This window comes from Tetrao urogallus (genome assembly GCF_951394365.1).
Source record: "Tetrao urogallus genome assembly, chromosome: 15".
Classification (NCBI taxonomy): domain Eukaryota; kingdom Metazoa; phylum Chordata; class Aves; order Galliformes; family Phasianidae; genus Tetrao; species Tetrao urogallus.
This window is the reverse complement of record NC_136828.1, coordinates 7581119-7607046: the sequence shown is the minus strand read 5'-3', so window position 1 is coordinate 7607046 and position 25928 is coordinate 7581119. Positions and strand designations below refer to the sequence as shown.

The window sequence follows — 25928 nt, the reverse complement described above, 5'->3', positions numbered from 1 at the left end:
AAGATGTTTTCTCTGATGACATAAATTCATCAGTTTTAAGCAAAAACAGAAAGCCGTAATAATGACTCATGATTTCAAGTATAACTCACTTGACTGCTCTATTTTCTCCAAGGAGAAGGTGATGTCATTTTTACTGCTATTCAAAATTATTGATTAAAATCTTTACAGTAAATATTGAACTGTTTCCTGATTGGGGAAAACCAATGCGTCTGTTCACAGTTATTCAAGCAAGTGCATCATTTAACATTCATTCTAAAGATACCTTACTTTTGTTATTGCCATTATTTTGGAAAATTATGAGCAATACATGTTTGATTATATTATTTATTACTTTGTTTAAACTTAGTTTCTGTAGACTTAAGTACATTTGACATTTAAAATCTACTGAACAAAAGTATTAGAAGAAAGAAATTGAGGTATTTCTGACTATTACTCAGTAAAACATTTTAAGGTATGTAGTCTCACTTTTTCAACTCTAGTTTATGTATTAAAATACAAAACAATTTTTTCTTACTCCTTTAAGTTCCACTCAGTTTTTCCATTTGCTTTAGTTGGCTGTAAATATTTCTGAGTCAGATAACCTGATCTGAAAAATGTTTTCTCTCTCTCTGTAGCCGCAGATGATGGCACTGCTTCTAAGTGTTCACATTTAAAATGTTTCTTACAATAGCAGATAAATAATACATTGTTTATTAATGGCAGGTATTTGAATATACAGTTTAATTTTAAGAATACTTGCAGAGCTGTGTCCTGCTTTGGAACTGATTTTTATTTTTTATTTTTTTGTGCATGCTTAGGTAAAAGATTACTGGAAAGTTCAGCACCTGTCAATATTCCAGGTTCTCTTGTTCGTTCCTCCTCTCTACATTCATCATCATCCCTTTCAACCTCTCCACTCAATTCTCTTTCACAATCACTTTCTCAGTCTTTTGTTTCATCCGCTATGGTCCCTCACCAACAGCAGCCTCAGCCTTTGAAATCAGAACAGAATATATTGGGCACCTCTGCCTCTTCTCACAACTCTTTAGGTAAGTAGGCTGAAGGCTGCACTGCTGTGTTTTAAGAGGGGAATCGATGGCAGCTCAGGAGGGTTCAGCTCGAGGCTGTGCAGATTTCCCATGATCTGGAAGACAAAGCCCAGCTATTATAATCGTTAACACTGCTGACAGTGGTGTTAAATGGGGTAGGTGGGAGGGAGTTCCAGGAGTTAATTTTTCCTTCCTAGTGAGGACAAAAAGTGTTCTTGGAAGAGGAGATATTTACTTAGGCATTTGAAAGATAAGAGTAGGCAGTAAGAACACGTTTTAGCTACAACTTTTGTTAATGGAAAATAGAAAATAGAAAGAACTAAAATGATGTAAGGACTTCCGGGAGCAAAGGTTTTTGTACATGAATTATTCCCACCATTTCTTCTCCTTTTGCTGACTGTGCTCTCTTTTAATAAAAGCAGCAAGAGAAAAGCATGTGGTAAGTTTTGTGAATTGTTCCAGAACTAGAAATATTTTCCAGACTTTTATGTTTCTGAAGGTAGTCAAATAACGAGTCTTGCAGGTAGAACTGTAAGTTTTGCGTTTGCAGTGCGTTTATGTAGTTCTGCATGTGAAACATTTTGCAGCAGGGTGTGCAGACACTATTTTTTGTTTTTCAGGTTTAAATGGTGTTACGGGGAGCATGTGGGACTTTGTAACTGGGAATTTCTCTCCCAGCCCATCCCCCGTTCTGAGCAGTGGCACTGCCCCCTCAGTGAGTTCAAACAGCAGTGGGAACGAACTGACTCGAGTTAGACAGGAACTTGATGATGCCAAGAGAAAACTGAAACAATGGGAAGAATCTTGGCAACAAGTAAAACAGGTACATTCATTTATGGTAGTATTACATTTTTTTCTGTATTTAGTAAACATGTACCTCCAACTGTTTTTCCTTTTTACAAGTTTTATTATCCTTGAACCCAGAGTTTTTTTACAATCTATCAAGTGAATTGACCATGAATGATGTTTTTTCCCTTTCCTAAATGAGCTGGCAGCGTAAAGGAAGCAGACCCTTTAGTGCTGAACAGCTGTGTGTCTCAGTGTAAAGTAACTAAAGACACACATTCCCTCCTGTACCTCTTTCCACTGGTAAGCGCGTGCAAACACACACACAAAAGCTTGCTAGCAGCTCTGGCTGCATGTTGTGCCTGGACGGCATTCAGCCATCTCAGCAGTCAAACCAGGCTCTTGACAATTGCCATTCCAGTGCACTTCCTGTAGTCCTTTTCTTCCTCTCACATCATATTCTCTGTGATAAGGAGTAGCAAAGTACCTCTGCTGCATTCTGGCAGGTTTTAATGTCTCCTGACACTGAAATTTGAGCACGTGTTCCGTTCGTAGAGCTCCATAAATGTGACAGTAGGATAAGTAGGGAAAAACATTAAATTGACCATAATTACACTGTTGTGTTTAAAATTAGAAATGTGCACCTTTGAAGGCTTTTGAATTTACTCTTCCATTTTTAATTGAAAAAACAATTTTTCTTACATTCTGGAAATCATTTTCTCTCAGGCATGTGATGCATGGCAGAAAGAGGCTCAAGAAGCAAATGAACGTGCTGATGTTGCATCTGCTGACAAACAACTCGCTCTTCAGAAGAAGGAAGCAGTGGAAAATAAATTAAAAAAGCTGAAGGTGCAATTAGCTGCCTGCCTGTCTACTGCATTACCTTACATGGAAAACTATGGAGACATAGAAAAAATCTCCTTGCCAAAGCTTCGCTCCTTACAAAGTCGGCTGCACTTAGATTTAGGAACAATAGATGAGGTGAGTTTCTTCATCTGTGTAACTATTTTTGCTTAATTAAAACTGACAGCTCAGTAAGCTTCAGTGAGATGCACATGCCAGGTTTAATTTCAGAGAGCATCACTGATCTCAGTGTTAAGTCTTTCTTTCTGGACTACGTGATGTTCAGAGTTCTCAGCCTGATAGATTCTTCTGATTCTTTTGATCAGCTATCAGAGTAAATGACAAGCAATTCACAAGGGTTCTGAGGGTGATTTTAAATAAATAAATAAATAATCTGAAAAAGCTTAAATTGCCAATATTTCAGCCACTACCTAAATAAATTAAAAGTTGTAGTAGATAAATGTAAACAATTACACATTATTCGCTAGTTTAGAATGTAGGTGGTGAGGTTCTGCACTAGGAGTTTGTGTAGTCAGAGAGGCCAGTACAGACTTGGAGCATAGAATCACTGGCAATCGACGGGACCTCTGGAGATCATCTAGTCCAATGCCCCACTCAAACAGGGTCAACCTGAGCAGATTGTTACAGCCTGGCCCAGAAGTGTTCTGAATATCTTCAAGGATGGAGATGCTGGAACCTCTGTGGGCAGCCTTGTCCAATGTTTGACCACCCTCACTGTAAAAGTGGGATTTCCTGTCCTTATCATTTGTGCCTGTTGCCTCTTCTTTCACTGGATACCATCAAGAGGAGACTGTATCTTTTTTACTTCCTCCCACAAGGTATTTATACACATTGATAAGAATCCCTCTCTTCTTTCAGCTTCTCCTCGTGTCAGATGCTTTGGTCCCTTAGTCACGTTAGTGACCACAGTGCTGCATTCCACCTTCTCTAAAACCCAAACTTGGGTTCTGCCAAAACATAAGATGCTCTTTTGCTGTGTGATGCAGAGCATTTCTCAGGCCTGTCAAAGCTTTGAAAGTCATATTCCCTTCCTCTGAGCATAATCAAGGGAAATGATAGTGACAGTGCCTCATTCCTATGTCAGACTGTCCTGAGCTGAGCTTGCTTTTACATTACATTTTATTCTACAGTCTGGAAGGGCAGTGATAACACATGTGATGGCAGTTCTTTTTGCTTTGACTGTCACTGAACAGTCCAGACAAAAAAAAAAGGTAATATTTCCTTCCACTTACTAGAACAGTCTGCCATATTCCTGTAGCTGTTGGAGTTCAGCACCGTATTCTCTGTCTCAGTGCTCCTCCTGTCCAGTGCCATCTGTATCAGCATGAACTGTTGCCTTAAAGAAAAGCCAGGCTCTCCTTACAGGAGGTTAAAACATTATTTAAGTCTCTGGCAATGAAGTAGATAGGTGAGACTTGCTATTGCCAGGCTCCTGTGCTGAGTACATTTGCTTTAGGGATCACTTGTTTTTCTCCTGGGGGATTTTAAATAGAAGCAAAACAGTCCTGGCATCTCCTATCTGAACCAAGTCATTAGATCCTGGGGCAGAAGTCATCTCAGCCAGTCTGGGCTGTTCACAATTACCAGCCTTTACAGCTGCTCGGCTTCTCAGGTTTCCTTTACCACTGTGGCCTCTTCTCACCTGTCTCTTCCATCCAGGAGAAAGGTGCTGTCTTAGTGCAACACAGTGTTGTGGATGTTTCTCTTAACCCGAAGATGACTCTCTCAAAAATGAATATAGCTTTTAGATGCCGTTCACTTCTTCCTGTCCCTTCATAAGGTTGATGTGGTTTACCACATGGAGACCTTATTTGCATCCATCCCAAATCCATCCCTGTAGCTTTATTCAAAGTGTAGCTTATCTGGAAAGCTTCCATTTTGTCTTAATGCAAACACCTCTCACAACCTAAGAAAATGTAACAGTACTTTAAAATGTCAAAACAAGGAAATACACGATAGGAAAAAAGGCTGACTTTTTTTTTCTTTCTTTGCATCACTTATCCCAATGATGCAGAAAAACTGCAGTCCAGAAGTGCTAACCTAGATATTTTCTTGTCTAAGTGCACCTATACTCCTCCAGCTGCTGTTGTAATGGTTGTGCATGCTCAGATCTTACAGCCCTCGCCTTGGTTATTCATCATGCAAAACCGATATTCTTTGTGTTGTTAAAGTTTTTGTCAGCACAGCTAAGCATAAAGTTGCTAAAACATAACTGTACAGTTTGGAATCCTTTTACTGAGTGCAGTAATCATCTTACAGGTGATTTTTCAGCTTCAGTCAAAGAAGTGTATAGTATGTCAAGAAGGTGATGGTAGCACTGTCCTGAATCCATGTCAACATTACATACTTTGTGATCACTGTGCAGCTAAGCAAGAAGAATGTCCCTGCTGCAAGAAAAAAAGTAATCTGTGGTAACATACTGGCATGGTACTCATATCATGTTAATGAATGAAATATATTTTATGCTTTTGTATTTTGTATAAGAATTATATAAATCACTGATAATTAATCCATTTAATAGCGTTAGACTGATTTCGGTTTTGATGTGAGAAACTCAGTTGCTTTCCTTGCTCACCTTTACATATCAATATCAGCCATTCAGTCAGCTTCCAGTAGTCTCAAGGTTCTTTCATTCCAGCCCAGTCCCACCCCAGTCTTTTCCAACTCCCACTCTCATTCCATGTGCACAAGGTACTTCATAGGTTCATTTGCACTGCGGTGTTTTGTAGAAATCTTAGCAGGATGAATGAAAGCACTCACAGCTGTTACTGTCGTCAGCAGAGGTGGATACACAGGTGCACTAAGCAGGCACTGAGAGCAAGGCCCCAGCCAGTCTGCTCTGTGTGCTGTGCTGAGCCATGCTGGGAATCAGTCTAACGCTACGTTTACTTTGCTGTTTGAAAAACTATGATTACTATAAAAGCACTTTTTAATTATTTTTTGTTGTTGTTGTTGGAGGATATATTGTAAATTGCTTTAAGCTGCTTTCTTGGTCTTAAGCTTATTTTTTAATACACGATAATATGATGCTTTATATGTGTACTGTGAATTTCAAATATTTCATAGGTTTTACTGTTAAATCATAAGAAGATTAAATAGACGTGAGAACTTACCTAGATTTTTTACAATTTGTAAGTTAACTGCATACTGCGATATTTATAAATGTACCAGTGGGAAGAAGAACAGTAAGGCACATCTGCTCTCATATTTAAAGACATGTTTTAAATTTTGTGGAGCGGATCACTTTGAGTACAGTGCTGTGCATTTGCCTATTTCTCTTGGTTTCCATATTTGTAGTCTTAAACTTTTTGTACCTTATCTAACTTGTGTGGTACTTGTTGGGAGCAGACACGTGTAATAACTTTTACCAAGTGCCTATGCCAAATACCCTACAAAATAGCAGAAGACATAAAAAGAGGATTTTGCAGTTAATCCTATTGCTTAGTTTTGTGTCATACAGTATGATGATAACGAGAATATGTCTCCTGCTTTTGTAAGTATTTTGAAGTAAATGTTTTCACTAATGAGGCAACACGTGAAAGGAGCTGCGAAATGACTTTGATTTGTCACCAGGCAGTGGCACTTTGACGTACTGATTCTTCTAAAAGGCGGTAATGTACTTCATCCTGGTTGTTGGGAATGTGCAATTTAGGAGGAGAGGTTAATTAATCCTTGATGTTCACACTGTCCGTGTTCAGGTTAACTGCCCGTGTTACTCCTTCTTTTGTTAAATCCACGTGAGATGCTCGTACAGCTTACACTAAATGACCTCCTACTGTGTTACATGGTTTGTATCTCTGTATCGATGTATTCAGTACAAGAAGTGAGCTCACAGGCAGAGAAGTTAATCTATTTAAAGTTCTTTCATGTTGAATCAAAAAGCAAAGTGTGTACTGAAATCTTTATTGTTGAAAAGGAGCTTAAATGAAGGTGTCCTTGTGGAGTTTTGTGGTTGTTATCTGAAGACGTGAGTCAGCAAAGAACCGAACCACGGCGCATCTCTGTGATAACTCACTGTGCGCTGCTGCATCCTAAGGCAGGAAAGGGGAGAGTTTGCAGGAATGTGAGAGTCCTTTCAAAAAGGGAAGGGAAGTTACAAGCATTAAATATATTTTTACTTATTCCTATTTCAGAAACTTCTTGAAGATCATAGCGGTCCATTTTAAATAAAGATCGAAGTTGGGTTTAAAATGTGATTCTGTTGACTCACAGTTTCTCTACAATTTTTGCCTCGAGAAAAGTATAAAGTTAAACTGGTGGCATTTTCAAACACTTCTGCACTTTTGTATCCTAACATTAAGGTACTGCTCTGTTCTCAAGGTGTAGGCAGCCTCGGGCTGTGATGAAAAAGAGGCCTGGCGTTAGCTGTCAATGTCTTCATGCATTTGTGCAGTCTGTGACAAACGGTGGTTTTTGAACCATAACTGCACAGTGGGTGGAACAGAGCAGAGTTATTCATGTGCAATACTTGGGACAGTAAGTAAATTAAAGACTAATGTGTGATTATGGTTGGAAATTGGTACGTGTTCAAACAAGATTTTGCTTTGGCTACCAGAGTACCAGAGAACTATCTCTATAACTATATATGACATGGTTTTCTGCAGCTGTTGTACTCACAAGCGTGTTTAGAAGTGTCTTAATCGACAATTTTGCTTTGGTATTTTAAAGGAAACCAGCCCACATCTCGCTGCCGATATTCGTCACCTAAGAGACACAGAAGGATGGTTTTGTCCTGTCGTGTCAGAGTTTGTTGTACTTTGTGGGAATTTTTGTGCATTTGCTTTCAATCCCACAGCTATTGGTGCTCTCCTTCTCTCTCTGTTTTTTAGTAATTGGTGCTTTTCCAAGTCTCGTGACACTAACAAAAAAGGAATGTAAGTGGTAACTGCATCATGAATCGTCCCACTGCTACACACAGTTCATTTGCACTGCGGTTTCAGAGGAGATGGACTAAGATGTTGAGTCTTTTTTTTGAACAGTGGTGCGTTTCACAGTGACGTATCTCAAAAACAACAACGCATAACCCACAGCAACATCAGCATGGAGGATTTTGCAGATGTTCTCTGTAAGCTTCTCTTGTGCTGAATTTCTCAGCAACAACCATTGACAAACAAAAATTAGGTGGAGAGAGAAACACAGATGAAAAGTGTGTACCTGTGTGTGAAAGGCACGCTATCGCTAAGGCTGATCCTCAGGTCATTGCTTCAGCCGTTCATGCAGTCACAGGAAAATGTTACAGCTGTTTTTCAAAAAATATTCTGTGAGACATCATAGCAAACTTGGCCGTATCTTAGTAAAGACAAACCAGCTGCACAACCAAATACGTGTCCTTGATATGGGCACCTTAGAATGAAGGACCGTAAGGTCTGTGCAGGTGGTTACTCAACACGCTTATTTTCTTATATATTCCCATCCAGAGTCTTCTAGTATTAAATACAGGTAGTAATATCACTGACACTGCCTGTTTCTGTAACTGTGGTCATCGTCAGACCTTAATTACTCGTATTAAATTTGTGGAACTGTTCCAGCAGGAGATGGTTTGGTGAGTTGTTCTCAGCACCAAAGGTAGGAATTGTAGCGCGCTGTCAGTTATGTGAACTGTTTAAAACTGAGCACTTGTTACAACTTTTCTATACGATAGCAGTTATGTAATGGCTTACAGAAGTCATGGAACTATTTTCATCATCGCTGTGAAAATAAATTTTTGCTCTTTAGTCGTTGGCTGTGGCAGCAGGGAGGTGCGAAGGAGGGGCATAGCAGGCGCTGCGTAAGGCCGTGCGGAGGTTGCCGGGCCGGGGCCAGGAGGAGCGGAGGCAGCGGAGCCCGCGGCCGTTCCGGCTCCGCTCTGCCGACGCTCACGGCCACGGCCGCGAAGCGACGCGTCTCTAGTAAGAAGGAAGCAAGGCAGCAAGCTGCAGGCCGCTCTGCTCTCTGGGTCCGCCACGTTCTATGGTCATCGCTCTTCCAAGCGGCATCGCGCACGCGTTCTGCAGAGCAGAGGTACCGCTCCTATTCCTAACGGCAGCGAGCCCTGGCGCGGTCTGCGGGCGGCATCTCGCACAACCGCGTTTCGCATTGCTGTGCAGCGCTCCGGCAACGAGGCAGGCGCCGAAGCGGTGTTCTTTGCTCCTCACCCGCAGGGCGCCTTTTCCAGATCGTGCCGCGTATCGGCCGAGCGATTCCTGCTGCTTCCGCAAAACCTTCCGGCCCCCCACGCCATTCCCGCCCCGCCGAGGCGCGCCAGCACCGCGTCTGTAGGAGCGCCGCCTGCAGTACCGCGCGCCGACCTGCAGGCGGCAGCAGCGCGTGCCGCGGTGCCAGCGAGGGATCGTGCCGCGAAACGCCCCGATGTGAGCGAAGAGAGCGGGGCACAAATCTAACGCGAGGTCTGCCCGCTGAGCACGGCTGTGTGACGTATCCTTAGCACTGCCTGCGCCTCTCCGTCAAGTAAAAGCCACCTTTACTCCTGCAGCTGCTCAACTATTTCCAGTTCTTGCATCACATACTTTTACATCCAAAATGTAACAAGACTCTTAGCTGCAGCTGATTTTCCTTTATCCACCAATGACACAGAAGGATGTTACGTAAGTTACGACTGACTGTGCTCCCAGTAACCGCACCCCGTCAGTACGCAGTCGGTGCTGTGGCTCTGTGAGCCGTATCCATCCATGGCTGACACACAGCCCGACCCACTGCACAACGGTCCGTCCTGTCACAGCACTGCAGCCGGCTCCTCATGCTGAAAAAAGGCTGCTACATGAAAAACTTCACCACTTGTGGTGTTTGTAACATATCTGACAGATGCTGTAACGTTTGTACCTTAAAAGGAGAGTGAATGTAGAAAGAATTTACTAAGACAAAAACACAGTAGCCACAAATACAGCCATCAGTCTGTCTTCATGTTTTCCACCTGACTTATTCACCCTGTCTCATCTGCTACTGCATCTCCTGAAATTGTGCTCACCTTCAGTAGCAAAAATAGCTGAGATAAATCTACATAAGTGGAAAGCTCTGTGGCAGCTTTAGTAGCTGCCATCATTCAGCTCCCAGGAGCTTTTGCAAATAAGCTGAGCACAGGTATACAGATAGCAGTTGTCAAACAGACTTTAAAACTTGCCACAGCTTCACCTGAAACATGGCTTAAACCAGCCAAGAGTTTAATAAGCCGTATCCAGCCTGGGTCACATTTAGGGAGCTCTGCCCTGCAAGGTCTGTCTCAGTTCACAGTGCAGCCTGGCAGCCCATGATATCCAACCCTGGGTGCCAGTCCCAAGCAGTAGCAGTCAGATACTGCAGCTTCAGTGCTGTCATTCACCATGCATTGCACACAGACCAAATCACAAGCATCAATATGCAGATATTAGCAATCTTTTCCTAGAAAAAAAAAACATTTTCTAGGACACAAAGCATTCTCAAATATTCCAGTCTAGACATTGTGAAACATGTTATATGTAACACCAGTCACTGATTTCCAGCAAGTCAGACAGCAACTTGAGATCATCAATACAGTGGTACAGTTTGATGTTATTAGGGTCATCGCAGTCTGCTGGGTCACACAGCACTGAGTTACGACAATAGGTTGGTGAATGCACATACCTTGCTGCAGGACCTGAAAGGTCTACTGCCTGCCTCCCCACATAAATGCAAACTGATCTTCTGATTCTTCATGAACAAGAATACTGAGAAATGCATTTGCCAAATCTAGGACACAGTGGTAGGCTTCCATCTCCCTACTCAGTGTGTCCATCAGGGAGGCAATATCAGCTAAGGCTGCATGAATGGGTAGCATGACCTTATTTAACTCTGTAGAACACTGCCATCCTTCATGTGCCATCTGACTTTTGTACTGGTACAGGGGAATTATGTGGGCAGACCCCTACTTCTTCTAGTTCCTGCACCATTCTGGAGATTTCCTCTTGCCACCAACCCCCCCTCCCCCAGGCTCTATACTATTCAGTATTAGTAATCTAGCACAGATTTAGCAAGCAAATAGGCTCACATTTCATATGACCTTTTCACATTATTTGCAGCATCTGGATATTAATACATCTGTCTGAACTCTTCTACAGACATTGGAGAGTCAGATCCCATAGTGTATCTACATCCAGTATATACTCCATGTTGGGGCAATAGACACCTTACACTCCCAGGGTGGGAAATGCCCAACCCCAACCTCAGCCATGTCTGGGTTACAGGTATCACCTGTCCTCCAAACCCACCAATCTTCACCCTGCCTGTAAATAATTGACATTTCTGCAACCTCTGTCAACTAGTGCCATAACTTGCTGTATATTCTTTTGGAACCAAAAAAAAAAATATATAGTCATTTCAACACAGGGTCTCCAGTCCCATCCAAGGGTCCTAACTGCAGGGGAACTGGCATTCTCCTTCATGCAAGTACCTGAGCAATTGCAATTCTTTTTTCTCAGGTGGCTCAGGCTTAGTGGCCTGGATCTTGAGGAAGCTTTTTACTTTCATTGTGAATTAGGAAATCTTCTGGATTCCATATTTTTGTTGGTATTTTTTTCCAATAATTCTCACCCACTTTTTGGGGGGCATTTTGAAACTTCTGATTGTCTTCCAACTGCCTCCATAGCTGGAGGAGGACACGATTGAGCTGGCGATTGATTTTTGCAAATTAAAGTCCAGCCTGGATTAAGTCATTAGAAATCTGTTTCCAGGGTACCTGTACGGGTCCTGATTGAGGAGTCCGTGGGGCAGGTCTCTGGGTTTTAGTTTTGGGGACAACCTTGGCCCCTTCCAATGTTTGGATATTGCACCTGGTGCAGAGCTCTCCCCTTCATCAGCCACCAATTGGGCAGCTTGTTGGATGATGGCTTCTGAGGCCACTAAAGTGCTCAGTATGGACACCAGTGTGCCACACTGCGGGGGGAGGAGTTTGTTGTAGTATGAGGTCCCTCATTCCTCCTGACAGCTTAACCAGGTATGGACTCTCAAATATCATGAAAGGCCTCCTCCACTCCTAGTTCTCTAATATAACGTTGGAGTCATTCCATCGAGGTTCACAGACTGGTATTTGTCCCTTTTGTTCAGCCGTGTGATTCTACACGTCACCATTATCCACTGAATTAAAGCACGGTTCTCGTCACGATGTATTCCCATCACATACAGTCTCTGTCTGAGGGCTGGATGTGTGGTAATTAATGCCAGTTCAGAAATCTCAGGCCCATTCGTTACCACACTTCCAGCTCCCTGTTCCATAACCTCAAGAGCCAGGCTGGTACACTCCCTCAGGATCTTTGTTTAAGTCGCTGTAAGAGATCCATGAGTTCAGCAGCTGTGTATGGGCACACGTGTAATGTGGAGCGGGCAGGGAGCCACTCTTAGGTGCCAACCCTGCTGGTCTATCCTGGGTTTTCTTCTGAGTTATTACCAGTCTTATTTCTAGAGGATCTGAGGTTCCCAGATCCTTGGATTGGATTTTAGACTGTTTAGCTTTCTTTTTATTCTTAGATTCAACCAGAATTCTTTTTCCCTTCTCACAATACAGTTAATAATATTAACTTCAGAAGGGAAGTTGCATTTGAAGGTGAGGCAGCCTGCCCTGGCAATAACGTAATTTAATTTTCCAGTTGTTTCATATGGGCTTTTAAATGCTCATTTTCATCTTTCAATTCTTCCTCAGAGGAATGATATGCATTAATAGTTGGTAGCAGCAGCTATGCTACAGCAGATGCTGCTACCCCCCCTTTTTTTTTTTTTTTTTTTTTGACAGCTGAGGAAAAAAAAAAAAAATCAGTCCTAACTTACTCAAGAAGTCAGCCATTTCTGAAGGGGCTTGAAATAACTATCTGGATGGCTCACCAGGCATAACACTATAAAGCGATCAAAAATACAGCAATAACAGCAGAGTGGCAAAGTCTTTGGTTGCAGCAAACGAGAACAAGCCCCAGTACAGCAGTTGTGAACACAGAAATGAAGGAAAAAGCTCCTTACCTTTAGAAGGCCTTTGAAAACTAGGCAGAGATCTCCGGAGAAATGCTTTCACCTCCACTGCCAACCCTTAAATGAGGCCTGGGAAGGGTTGGATCCTGGCTCCAGCCCTTCCAGTCACTCAGGTGCATTACTTGCACCTGAGCTCCCCTGGTTTGGCCTGCCTTCCCACCAGGTGCTCAATCACTGCTTCAAGCCATGACAGCATTTCTGCTTCAACTAGAAATTCAACCATGGAGAGGCTGTAAGAAGTGACATATAGAGTTGATTTTTTCTGTGTGCATGTTTGATAAAACAGAATCTCTCTCACACACACACACAGAAGTACTAAATTCATAATATTTCACATGGAAACAGTAATCAAAAAATCAAGAACTGGGGGGAGATTATATTTAATATGTGTTTAGGTAGAAATACCTATGAATGTGTAAATATTTAGTTCACTATCTTGCCTCAGACCCACAAAATTAATTTGAGGGACATAATTTGCCTTTTAACAAGCTCATTAGAATGCCTTGCTTAGCTGCAGTACACACCTCTTCTCAACTTTAGATGCAGTTTTCTATCTTGTCAGAGATATAGGATAGCTGTGGAAAACGACCAAGATTCTAGGTACTTAGCTGCAGCTATGGTGAATTATTTATGAAGTTACTTCAGCCTAAAAATTATTTCTAAAGGAGTTGTTTCATGTATGGAAAGGCTGTAATTCTAAATAAATAAATATACAAGGGACACTAACCATGAGCCCAGGATTCATGGAAAAGGGAACAACATAAGAAAAATTTGCACTGGCTTTTCAGTCCAGGCCCTCGTTCTGGAAAGTCTGTGCTGCAGCAGATTCTCTTTCAAGTGCAGAATGGCAGAGTCATGGCTTCCAAGAACTCTTTCATCTTAGTATTGAATTGAAGATGGAAATTATAGCAAGAAGGTATTTTCTGTGTTAAGGATACTCCTGTAAATCTTAGCTAGGTATCTTATTTCCCTCTGTTTTTAATTAGGGTTGTATTTAATTGTAACTCTTTGAAAAGCAAATGAGGTCTACTTTGACCTTCTAGGGAGATCATGGAAATGTTAAGAAATACACAAAGAACAACACATACCTGATTCTGTGATAATTCCAAGCCTTGGTGCAATAGGGTCGCTTTTACTCAGACAAGCTCATATTGCCTTGTGGCACAGGCTGGGACGCTCATGTTAAAATACAGGAAATGTAAATGTAAAGCTGTCTATACAGACTGGTCATAACAATTTGGGAAAAACTGATCTATAAGGTACAGATTTACGGCTCCAGCTCCCAGGACAGCACACATGGTAGTTCTATCTCCTGATATAGCCAAAGCCACAGCTGCACAAATCCTCATTTCTTGGTAACAGCTGGGCTGAGTGCAGTTTTGTCACGCCGAGTGGTCACCCTGTCTGTGCGACATGTGGCAGTGATTTTGGAAAGGAAGCATCAGGAAATTAAGCGTATGCCTTCTAAAATCTGTTTGACCATCAGGTTTTCCAACAGGTAGGCATTTTCCTGTAGTGCCCACAGCTTTGCACCAGGGCATTTTCATGCCATGCATGCCTGACAAGTGGTATCTGGAGGTGATGCAGCGGCTGCAGCACAGCAGTGTCAACGTGTGCAGGCTGATGGCCTCCTGGAGCTCCTACGCATTGCTGACACAGCCAGTGGGATGTGGGGTCAGAGGTGCACAGTGTACCAGGAATAACTGGGGAAATGCTAAGGACTTGGAACTAGGAGAATCCTAAAAGCTGAGGCATGAAGATTGAAGAGGAGGTATTTTCACAGGGAAACAAGATTAACCATGACATCACATACCATAGAACTGTGGTAACTCCTCCAACACAGAGATGCTTTTAAACAAGTCCTAGTGCTTAAGAAATGTTATAGGACAGATTCACAGATGTCCCACACTTCTGTCCTGGTAATCATGGATCTGGGAGATTGTGCCTACGAAGCAACTGTGCATAATCCACTTAATTTCATTTTGTTTCATCCGCAGAGTTGCAGGTTTTGATTGTAATGAGAAATAAGTGAAAACCTTGGCAGAATTTTAACATTTAAAGTTACTCTTGTGTTAGAATGACAGTACTATCTGACAAAGAAAAATGACCCTGACTTCTTTCTCTCAAAGCACCTCTTGAGAACCTTTTGGAGTATTAGATGTGCCCTTAAAGGCAAGGGAAATCTGAGAACTTCAGGTTGAGTAATCCCATGTGCTTGAAAACTCCATGAAAGGGAAGAGAGAGTTTTCTCCCCACTGGATTTACAAGTCATGGTGCCATTAAGAATTCTGCCCAAGTAAAGTGTGCCTGTTATTTATAGTGTTGTGTCTGCCACGGGCCATCAGTGATGCATAGTGGAGGCCAGAAGAGCAGTAGACAGGTGAATGGGTTTGCCAACTGCTGCTGACCAGCTACAGCTCCCAGTGGCAGGACTTAAAATTGAGAAATGGAAACGAAACAAAAGCAGTCAGAGGAAATGACCGCCAGAGTAAAGTGCAACTCTGTTTTTCTATGAGGCATTATCCACTGAGCAGTGAGAAGGGATCTGAATTTTTATGTTTTCTTCCTTAAAAGGGGTTTCAGTAGAAGAACACCATCTTTTGCAACTGGAGAAATGCATGTGTACTGCTGGGTACACTGCAAGCTCCATCAGTAGGGGAGAAATTGAATGCCACTTGCAAATGCAGTAGGGAAAATGCTCTGAAGTTGCAACAGTGAAAACGCTAATTGTAGAACATTAGCAAAATAATTGGTTTGTACTTTGGCTCTAGTCTTGCAAAAACCTCTGTGCAAATGGACTCTGTGGGACTGTTCCTCATACCTGCTCACACCTGTAGTACTGGGATTTTTCTGGATTTTGTGACTATTTCAAAAGGGGCAGGTAAAAACGTTCCAGTTACCATAAATCACTTCATACATTCTTTGCATGATTGTAAGGAAACTCTGTGCATCCCATTTACTAATCAGTGAGTGTTTTTCACCCATAATAACAAATGCAGAGCTTTAAATATTCTATTATCTTTAGGATCATTCCTCCCTCTCCTAAACGAATCATTTGGATTATAATAATCTAAAACACGGAAGGAATGGGTTGAAGCTGAATAGGCCTCAGATCCACCCAAACTTGGCCCTTTTCTCTGCTCAGCCTGTTTCCCTTTGTCCAACTCTCACCCAGATCCCAGATGGGCTCTTCCTCCCACACTTGTATTCCTCACTTCTACAAGTGACTCAGTCCAGCCCACCCCAGCAAGCAGCTGTACTGTCACCCAAAATCAGCTGTGCAGCATGCTGCCACCAGCTTTCCTGCTTGACTCACAGCTTTGTTTGGGCTCTATCTCTAAAGGCCAAACCCAGTGAGTATGAAGCGTTGTGCAGTCCATGGGAGCTCCTCACCATGTCTGGTGCTCATATCACTGCAAATCCCTGTGGAGCAGAGTGAGAAAAAGAGGAGAAATCACAGCGCTCAGAGGACCTTCTAAAATCATAAAATCATAGAATCGCAAGGTTGGAAATGACCTGTAAGATCATCTAGTCCAACTGCCTCCCATCACCATTGCTACCACAAGCACTAAACCATATCTGTAGCTCCTCATCCGGACGCCTCTTGAACACTGCCAAGGACGGCGACTCCACCACTTCTCTGGGCAGCCATTCCAGTGCCTGACCACTCTCTGAGAGAAAAAGTTCTTCCTTACTTCTAACCTAAACCTCCTCTGGTACAACTTGCGGCCATTTCCTCCGGTCCTGTTTGTTGCCTGGGAGAAGAGACCAAATCCCTCTTCACCACAACCTTCCTTCAGGAAGTTGTACAGTGCAATGAGGTCTCCCCTGAGACTCCTCTTCTCCAGACTGAACAATCCCAGCTCCCTCAGCTGCTCCTCGTAAGATTTGTACTCCAGACCCCTCACCAGTTTTATTGCCCTTCTCTGGACACACTCCAGGGCCTCAATGTCTTTTTTGTAGTGAGGGGCCCAAAACTGAACACAGTACTCGAAGTGCGGCCTCACCAGTGCTGGAAGCAGGGGGAATGACTTAGATTGGAAGAGATCTTAAAAATCATCTAGTTCCAACCTGTTGTTGTAGACAGGGCTGCACCCCACTAGCTCAGGCTGTCCAGGGCCCCATCCAACCTGCCCTTGAACACCACCAGGGATGGGGCACCCACAGCTTCTCTGGGTGGACAAAAAGCCAGACACGAGCCAGCAGTGTACTCTTGCTGCCCAAAAGGCAAACAGTATCCTGGCTCTCAGCAAAGGAGTGGCCAGGAGAGCAAGGGAAGTGACTGTCCTCTAATCTGCCCTTGTGAGGTCCCACCTGCAGTATGACATCCAGGCCTGGGGCCCCCGAGTCAGGAAGACATAGAGTTTTGAAGTTAGACCAGAGGAGGGTCACAAAGGTGATGAAAGGGCTGGAGTACCTCTCTTACAAAGAAGGTTAGGCTTGTTAAGCTTAAAGAAGAGAAGGCTCCAGGGATGCCTCCTTGCAGTCTTCTGGTAGTGCAACCCAATTAGGTAACAATTTCAGTTATCAGGAAAAAAAAAAATCAGTGTTACTGTTTTAAAACTGATGTGGAGGTTTTCTCTCCTCCAACATGTAACGAACTCCCAAACAATACTGTTTATGAGTATAGCACCAATGTGCGTCAGTCCAATTAGTAAGAGCATCACTAAATGTCACTGTAGCACTTTCGTAGCATTGAGAGTTGAAGGGCAAGGCAAAGGTTCCAGGCAAAGGCATGTGACACACAAGCTTTCTTTCACGCACCCCATGTGCATTCAGCATTATCCATGCCTCATTGCTCATAGCCTGGGCAACCTCCCCAACTCTTGCTTCATCATCTACATCAGAATGATACCACACACAATGAAGTGTGATGGGATTTCACTAGGAAAGATAATGCAAAATGCTGTTCAAGGGGCTTTGTTCACAAAATCTCTCCCCCTCCCAGTGAAAGTAAATAATAACAATTATTATTATTATCACCCCTCTTGTGCTTCTTGCATAATCATTTCCTTCTCTTCTAATCCCAGTAGGTTGTATAAATGGCAAAGCTGTGTGTTTATGGAAAATACACCTGAGAAATCCAGAATCACATCACCTGTTTGCTGTGCTGCTTTAGGTACCAGGATGCTGCAATGAGTGTTAGGCCATTTGGTGCGGGACCGTCAGGAAATCCAAAAGATGTGTGCACAGCCACCTGAGATACGCTCGGCTGCAAAAGCCGGACGTGGTCGTGGAGCTGACCCGTACCGCTGAGCCGCCCAGGACCGACGATGCGCTCGGCGCTGCGGTGGCCGCCAAAACGGTCCTCCCGGACTCCGGCTGGCTTCGCCGATGCCACAGGAGCGCGCACGGCAGATGCGGAGCTGTGCCAACACCCGCGCGGCAGCAGCGCCGCGCAGGTCGGGCCGCCCGAGCAGCTACGGGGACAGGACCGACCCGGGCAGTCCGCCTGGTAACCGCAACGCGCCGCGCGATGCCGGGGGCGGCCGCGGGGCTCCGCTCGCTTTGTTCCCCGGCCTCCCCCCGCCCAGCCCCGCACTGAGCATGTGCGCGGCGCCCCTTCCTCGCCCCGCCCGCGGGCACCCGCTCCGCACGGAGGAGCCGCAGCTCCGCGCCGTCCCCGCGGCAGCCGGGCCGCAGCCCTGCCGGCATGGAGTGAAGGAGGCGGGGAGCCCCGCGCCGCCCGGCCCGGCCATGGAGCTGAGGAGATCCATCTCGGCCAGCGCGGAGGCCGAGAGACCCATGAGGCGCTACGGGGCAGTGGAGGAGACGGAGTGGAAGGCGGAGGCGCTGGGCAGAAGTGAGTGTGGGCGCGGGTGGGGGTCCCGCTGGCTGGGGCAGCCCTGGGCGCCGGGGGCCGGCTGCGGTGCGGTGCGGTGCGGTGCGGTGCGGTGCTGTGCGGGCCGGCCCCTCGGTGCCGCCCGGTCCCGGTCAGGTGCTGGGTGCACTCTTGGTTAGCAGGGAGAAGCCACCGCGTTGCTCGGGAGGTCCGTGCGAGGGCTGTGCCCTCTGGGCTCGAGCCCGAAGGCTGCTGGAGACAAAAGAGCGTTCCTCTGTCGAGGGGCAGGAAGGCAGAGCCGTGTCGGTGCGGTGTGCGGTTCTCGAGTGTCTCCCTGCGAGGTGGGCTGTGCGCTCTACCCGAGGAAGAGCGAGTTGGACCTCAGCTCTCCCTCATCAAGTGGATTTCGTATACGGCTTTTCATAAATGCTGACAGTCTTTAACGTGCTTCACGTTTAAAGGCACAAGTGACAGCCGCATGAATCCCTTTGATTATCTCTGGCAAAAGGTGCCGCGGCACAGCACTTTGTGCACTTTTTCAGTGACTGTGCTGTGTTTATGAGCTCAACAAATGTTCTGTGGTGGAGCAGCTTTCTCGAAATTGTAATCCAGAAAGCAACCATTGACATAACATTCCCAAAGCGTTGATGGAAAGACGAACTAAAAAGATGAACAACTGTCAATTCAAGTTCTCACCAGGACCTTGTCTTCCCTGAGATCCCAAGGGTTATTCTCTTACTGACAAAACTATCTTCTTTACAAACCAGTAAGCCCACAAGCCCCTTCTAATCCTCAAGGTAACCACTGAGGCAAGAAATCTTGATAAAAGTTGCAAAAAGCTCTGAGCTGCTGTAAAGAAAAATACTGTCTAAGCTTGAGCACATGTTTGATGAGGCTACTGGAAAAAGAGCTGTGTGTGTATGTGCTGATATCTTAGTCTTGGCTGCTGCTGGGGTTGCTGATGTTCTTGAACTCACCATCCATCTAATGTGCATCATAAAGACTTGCCTGGAAGCCTCTTAACATTCCAGAGCTTTGCAGAACTGTGGTAGCAGATTTTTGCCAACACTTCTGCTGTGCTCAAAGTTTTCAGATACTGCTGTGTTCTGGAATTGTGCTTTACCTTTGCCTTCAGTTTTTCATGAATATGTTACTGCTGTCCATATGCTGGTGGCAGAGGTGGAACTCTTCCACTCCAATGCTTCAGCTGCAGTGTTGGTTTTGTTGCAGTGCCTGGCATAGGTTCAGGACTGAATAAATCCACACTTTCTAAAATGGAATTGAAGAGTAAAGTCTCTACTGCCTGAGCTGATTGACTCAGATGTGTACAACAGTTCTGCAGGTCCTCTGACATACAGACTTCTTTCTTGTTCTCATACACGTCTGTTTCAGTTTCAATCAGATCACAAGCAGGGTGTACTGCTTGTCATAACAAAAACTGGCACCTGGAGGTAACAGAAGGGTTACATTTTGCAAGCTTTGGACAAAAAGATCATCTGTTTGGCAGAGGGGAGTGCGGAGGCTGAGTGGGAGAACCGATCTGCTCAAAAATGTGTGTTCAGCACTGAGCTTCCACCCAAAATCACAGCTTGACCTGGTATCAGAATGCGCTGTTGGCAGGACTAGAACCAAGTTTCCACAGTCTGCACCGTGCTCTGCTGCTGTGTCCATCTACACATTAAATTCAGTTCAACAGGAATATTTCAGTATGTGTGTAACAATGTAGATATAGAATAAGAAGTAATCCAGAGGCCATGGTCTGTTCTTTGAGAAGTAGAACTTTTTTTTTTTAATATCAGGACTTTGTAACTTGAGTAATTGCTCTGTTTGCTCATTGGTTTTGACTTTCTTAAAATGCTGTAGAAATGCTGTTTATGATAGCTGTGTCTCTTTCCTGCCTTAATACTACTACTGACTTCTGGTGAAACATCTGCATTGATTAAAAATAGACAGATCTTAGGATTTGTATTAATGCTTCCTTACAGCATCGGTCCTAAATTGCATGGCAAGATGACAGGAATCTCCAGAAGGTCTGGAAAGAAGCCGAAGAGGCACCATGGCCTTTTTCACTAATGCAATCAATTAGCCTTTGGTGTTTGCATATTGGTTTAAATACGGAATGCTAAGTAGCTGTATTAACAAGAGCAGAAGTTCTTTAGTCCATATGTATCTGCCCTTTGTCTTCAGGGCACATTTGTTTTGTCTTAAATCAGGATCTTTCTGGAGGTTGTACTTGTAATGCATCTATACTACAGTCTGCACAACGTGATGCTGTTTCCTGGCTGGTGCTTTTATATGTGAGCACAGTCGTATCATAAGGGAATAAATATCTTGATTATGTCAAGTTTAGGTAGTTGTTAGTTTACACTCAATGTGTTAAATGAAAAGGGAACTCTGCTAACACAAAACCATAGAGTCCTTAGAGTTGGAGGGGACCTTTAAAGATCATCTAGTCCAACTCCCCTGCAGTGAACAGGGACATCCACAGCTAGATCAAGCTGCTCAGAGCCTGCTCCAGCCTGGCCTCGAATGTGTCCAGGGACAGGGTTTCCACCACATCTCTGGGTAACCTGTTCTCTACCTGTGGTATGGAAAGCATTGCTGCTTATTGGTTTTCACGAAGATGAGTTACTTCTTAGCTATTAAGTGTAATATCATGCACATTTCTATTGTACAGATTATCAGAGGAGTTGTGCTGATTGACCATAGCTGAAGATCTGGTGCCCTTACAACCCAACTGTAGAGATCTCCAGTAGGTTTGCGTATAGAATATGAAGCACTGTTTAAAATTTTCTCTTCAACAAAACACTGAAACATTCATATTCACTGAAACTTCATATTCAAAACAAAATTTCCAGAGAACATTAAAAATGACTGCTTACCACATACCAAGAAATTCTTGCTTTTCCTAGTCCATACACGTAAATGCAGTCATGCTTAAAAACTGACAAACTCTAATAGTGTGGCTACTGCCTTTTCTGTAAATAATCTTTACAATACAGTCTTGGGGAGTCTGCTCTGAAGCAGAACACTCAAGCATTTTGGTCAGTTCTTATTATCAAGTGCACAGCCTCGTTTAGAATCATGTATTGCCATCGGCAGGAACTCATAGTGCCCTGATTAAATAACTGCATGCCATGCCAGGGAAATAGCCACAAAGAAATGAAGCAGTTTTTTACCATCCTTTTGAATACTGCAGATGCCTTTCTGCTGACTTTTTCTTCCTTTTTAGTTTCTTTGAGCTATATGGCTAAACTTAAAATGCAAGGTGAATGTCTCAGCTTCAGTCAACATAATGAGGCAGAAATGCTGGGAAAATGCAAAATATTAATTTTGGTGCAATTTAGTACTGCATGAAATTTGCTCATTGTTTTCATTTGAATGGCAACTCGGCGTGGCTGTACACTACAATAGCCACTGCTATTAAAAGATGCACCTTTTCAACATTTTTTTCATGATGAAGTAGATATGAGGGTTAGGGGGATCCCTTTACAGACCAGCACTGAAGAGTGAGACTCCCAGCATGAGACCAAGTGGTAGCACATGGCCCTCGCAGCTAGTTTCACTTGCTGTCCCTCTGAGCTGTGGTTGTGGCATCATAAGTTTATATATACAGGCAGTGGGGTGCTGTGAGACAGCAGTACACTCCAGTGCAGTGTCAGTCGGGCAATAGTATGTAGTCCTGAGATTTCTCTGGTTTGTTGCAACAGCAGAAAGATAGTATTCTTCCCAGGTTCACAGGTATCCAGGGCTCACACTTGTGGAAAGGTTTTTTTCACCATATTCAGCTCATCTTAAAAAACCTTTCTGAACTGTTAGCCCAAAAGAAACACTTGTCACTGTTTGAACCTCACTCTGTGCATAGTATTCAAATGTTCAAATCCACACAATATGCTCACCATTTGCACCAATATGCAAATATGTATTTTGCAGCCAGGGAAGGTAACTGCCTTATATCTACCTGCATCCTTTTTGGTTCAAAATCAGTGATGTTCTGTTCTGAGATGGTTCCTTTCCGTTTGTGAGAATTTTGAAAAGTTTAAAAGAAAACACAACTGACTGCATAACATCAGTTGTGGGCTGATGCCATGTCTTCTTTTTTCTCTTTCAGCGAAGGATGAGGAAAAGGCTTTTACACTCTAGTTATGGGCATTTGCTTTAACTACTGGGAACTGCTTATGCTATTATTAAAGCCTGATTTCCTTGTGACAACTGAATGGCTACATCCTACAACAGGATCTAGCTCATGATGTTTTAATATTGCTTAGTAACATTTTATAATAAATATTGTAACATACATTTTACAAATGATTATAAAATCAAGTAGCAACAGAGCAACTCATTTGTCTTGCACAGTGAAGTATGCACATAGCGTCCTGTGACATCTGTCATTCTGATCACCAAAGAGCAATTAGGGTGGATTCATATTAATAATGTCTCTGTAGGTATTAGTCAAAAAACAGGTTAATGTCAACTTGTTCTTGATTTTTTTATGTCAGTGTGACATCTTAACAAAGATGGATGCATCCTTGATACCTGATGGGGTAACAACTAGATATCCTCATTGTTTGTCCTTCTGTCCTGCTTCATGAGAGTGAAGGGTACTTATGCTGCACCACTAGAAAGAGGTGCAGTGCTGCTGAGGGCTGTTAAACTAGAAACTGCAGAGCAATGCTGGAAATTCAGGAGTGTTCAGCATGAGGGAAGGCTCACATCTGGGGCTGACAAGAGTTGAAGTTTACTACTCTCCGCAGTTAAATCCAAACCCACATCAACTACGGATGCTTCCATCATCTAGTTAAATACTCAAACACACACCTTTGGGCCTTCTCCCATAATGCTCAACACATTGTGCAAATGTCTGCAAAACCACTTCTTCGCTTTGCTTAAAATGTCTCTTTTTCTGTAATGTATCTTCTGTAATTTCTCTTCATGCTTCCACTCTGGTTGAAAAACAGAACAAAAAAAAATGTTTCACAGGCTTTGTATGACCCAGCTTTTCGTTCATGGTGATGCCTTTGTGTAACTGAATTCTCCTAAATTGTTAATTGTATCTGTTATATGCAGTAAGACAGACAAAGCAGATTAAGCTTATTCAGACCATCAACTAAGGTAGGTGAGAAAGAGGCTAACTGAAGGATACACATATCATATTTCTTTTTATAGAAGCAGCAAGCCTGCTGGTTCTATGAAGGTCTGAATGCTAGTTTCCATTAGGAATGTTATTCTTTCCACGTCTCCATTCATTAGAAACAAATAAAACCACTACATACTATGTAGTTTTTGAAAAGGGAGTGACCGAAAAATTACAGTATGTGACAGTGAAACACTAACATGGAATGCCACTTTTCTTCGAAAATATTTGCCCAAATACTGCAATCCTCAACAAAGATTGTTTCAAGGGATGGTGCCGGCTGTATTTATTACTTGTTCATAATTATTGATGCTAATGGATTTATATTTTAGTTCAAGAGGAAAAGCAGCCTTTGTCTGATCTGTGAAACCAAAAATCTACCACTTAATGATTGTGACCAGGTCATTCTGGTACAGCCTGGAACTGATGAGGGAGAGGCATATCTTTGTTTTGTTTTACTTCAATGAAAGCAAACGGAACGATTTTCAGTGAGATTTATCCAGTTTACCCTATCTACACATTGTCTCAATCTAATTCCTCCTCCCATGGCGGGGTGCCCCAGGCAGCACAGGAAATAAAGAAAGAAGGAAAAGGGAGGATGGAAATATTTCACTGCTTTTGTGTGCTTTATTGATAAAATACTGGTCAGTAACTGGACTAATTGGACTTCAGAACAGCTTCTTCCATGTGCAACTTCATGTTGGTCTCCCATCTCCATGGTACTCTGTAGTGTAGATCCCCATGGAGACACACCATCCTACCTGGGGACACACTTCCTATCACATTTTGTGAGTTTTGCAATTCTTTCACTTTTCTATCTTGCTACAAGCTGTAGGTCTCCACAGCTTCTGAGCAAAAAGTGCAGGGAATTCACTCCCTGACGTCCCATGGTTCTAAACATAGTTGTCTCCCTACAGTACTTTAGATCCTTACATAGTACAGCCTGTTCTACAAAAAACAGAAAAGAACAACAAACCAAATTACCCCAACCTTATCAGAGCCAAAGGGGCTGAGTGTAGCAGGAATGTGGTTGTTTCTGAATACTATCAGGGGATCTCCAGCAAAAAACATGGTGGTGGTTATGCTAAATAATCTGGATCTTACTGCTGTATCATCTACTTGCACAACAGCAAAGGCATTTACCTCTGCAGAGATGCTTGTAAATCACAGGGTTAATGAATTCCAAAATCTCCATGCCCAGCTGTGTGCTTCAAGAAGGAACTGAACACTTAATGTCTAATGCACTGTTTATGTTCAAACCAGTGTCAACCAATAATTGTTGGAAATTATGAGGCTCAAGTGTCATATTTGGGACTGCTCACAAATTGTTGAATTTCCTTTAAAGATATTTTACAGAAAAAATGCATGGGACCTGGAAAGTAGGACACTTCGAACTATACATATCATCCCTGCTGCTGCTAGCCTGTGGGATTAGGGATTCAGTCTGTCTAATTTTTCTGATTACGTTTGATAATTGATTCCTTAGTTGCATAGCATGTTTTCATCAGTGTAACTGCTTTTAAGAATGTGTGCATCTCAAGGGTGGTTTATAAAACAGGATTAAAAACTTACATTTGGGATTGGGCATGCACTGCAGAGTACTGCGTATAATGCGTGGCATTTGTAGAGTTTCCTTGCAGTTTCTGTGCACTGTGAAGGTTGGAACTCTAATTCTGAATCCCAAAGTGCTTTTCCTCTGTAGTTGAATACGTTCCATTTTCATAGAAATCACCCTTAGTAACACAGTCCCAGAGACTCAAAAGTAAAGAATGCTAATATGTTTCCATCAGGCACGATTTACTGTCTGCTACATAAAAGGTAGAGTAGAAATGCATTCACAATTCAAAGATGAAAAATGCATGTTTAGAGGGCAAACTGTATGTGAAATCAGCAGGAGTACGCTTGGATAATTACGTTAGTTGCCCTTCAGGATCAGCATTGAAACATTAATTATAACATTTTGTCAGCTCATAAAGGGCAAAATATTTGAGAAAATAATTTCAAGATAATTCATCATTAAATGAGAATTATGATTTTCAGCAAGACAGGTGGCTCACTGCTAGTGTCTAATGACTGCAAACACCACCAAAATGCAGGAGATAATTTGTTGTTGCAGGAACAGCAGCAGTATTTAAGGATCTTTTTACTGCCCTGAACCATTCCCCCCTACTCAAACTTTTATTGATTAGGAAGGGTTCAGAGTCAGTTCCACAAGCATTCCCCTCTGTTCTGTCAGGTTGCTCTATGAGTTGGGCCTACCAGCCCTCGCCATGATGCTCCTGTCCAATGGAGCCATGTGCGGGGGCAATGCCATTTCAATCTCCTTGTCTCTGAGCAGTGAATCATTAGCTAATAGATTGGAGCCCCT

General features: G+C 43.3%; 2 protein-coding genes across 2 annotated transcripts in view; both read left to right on the top strand.

The window, feature by feature from the left end:
- The window catches only part of UNKL (unk like zinc finger), a gene marked incomplete at both ends in the record, with an annotated part of 30224 nt that extends 25131 nt beyond the window's left edge, over window positions 1-5093 (top strand). The window contains 4 exon segments of the mRNA XM_079542760.1: window positions 798-1028; window positions 1649-1851; window positions 2541-2795; window positions 4938-5093. Coding sequence (XP_079398886.1) covers window positions 798-1028; window positions 1649-1851; window positions 2541-2795; window positions 4938-5093 — 845 coding nt within the window.
- A 13248-nt stretch (window positions 5094-18341) lies between these two features.
- Window positions 18342-25928, top strand: part of BMERB1 (bMERB domain containing 1) — a gene marked incomplete at both ends in the record, with an annotated part of 44016 nt that continues 36429 nt past the window's right edge. The window contains one exon of the mRNA XM_079542861.1: window positions 18342-18447. Within this exon, the coding sequence (XP_079398987.1) occupies window positions 18342-18447 (106 nt within the window). The remainder of the gene's footprint in view (window positions 18448-25928) is intronic.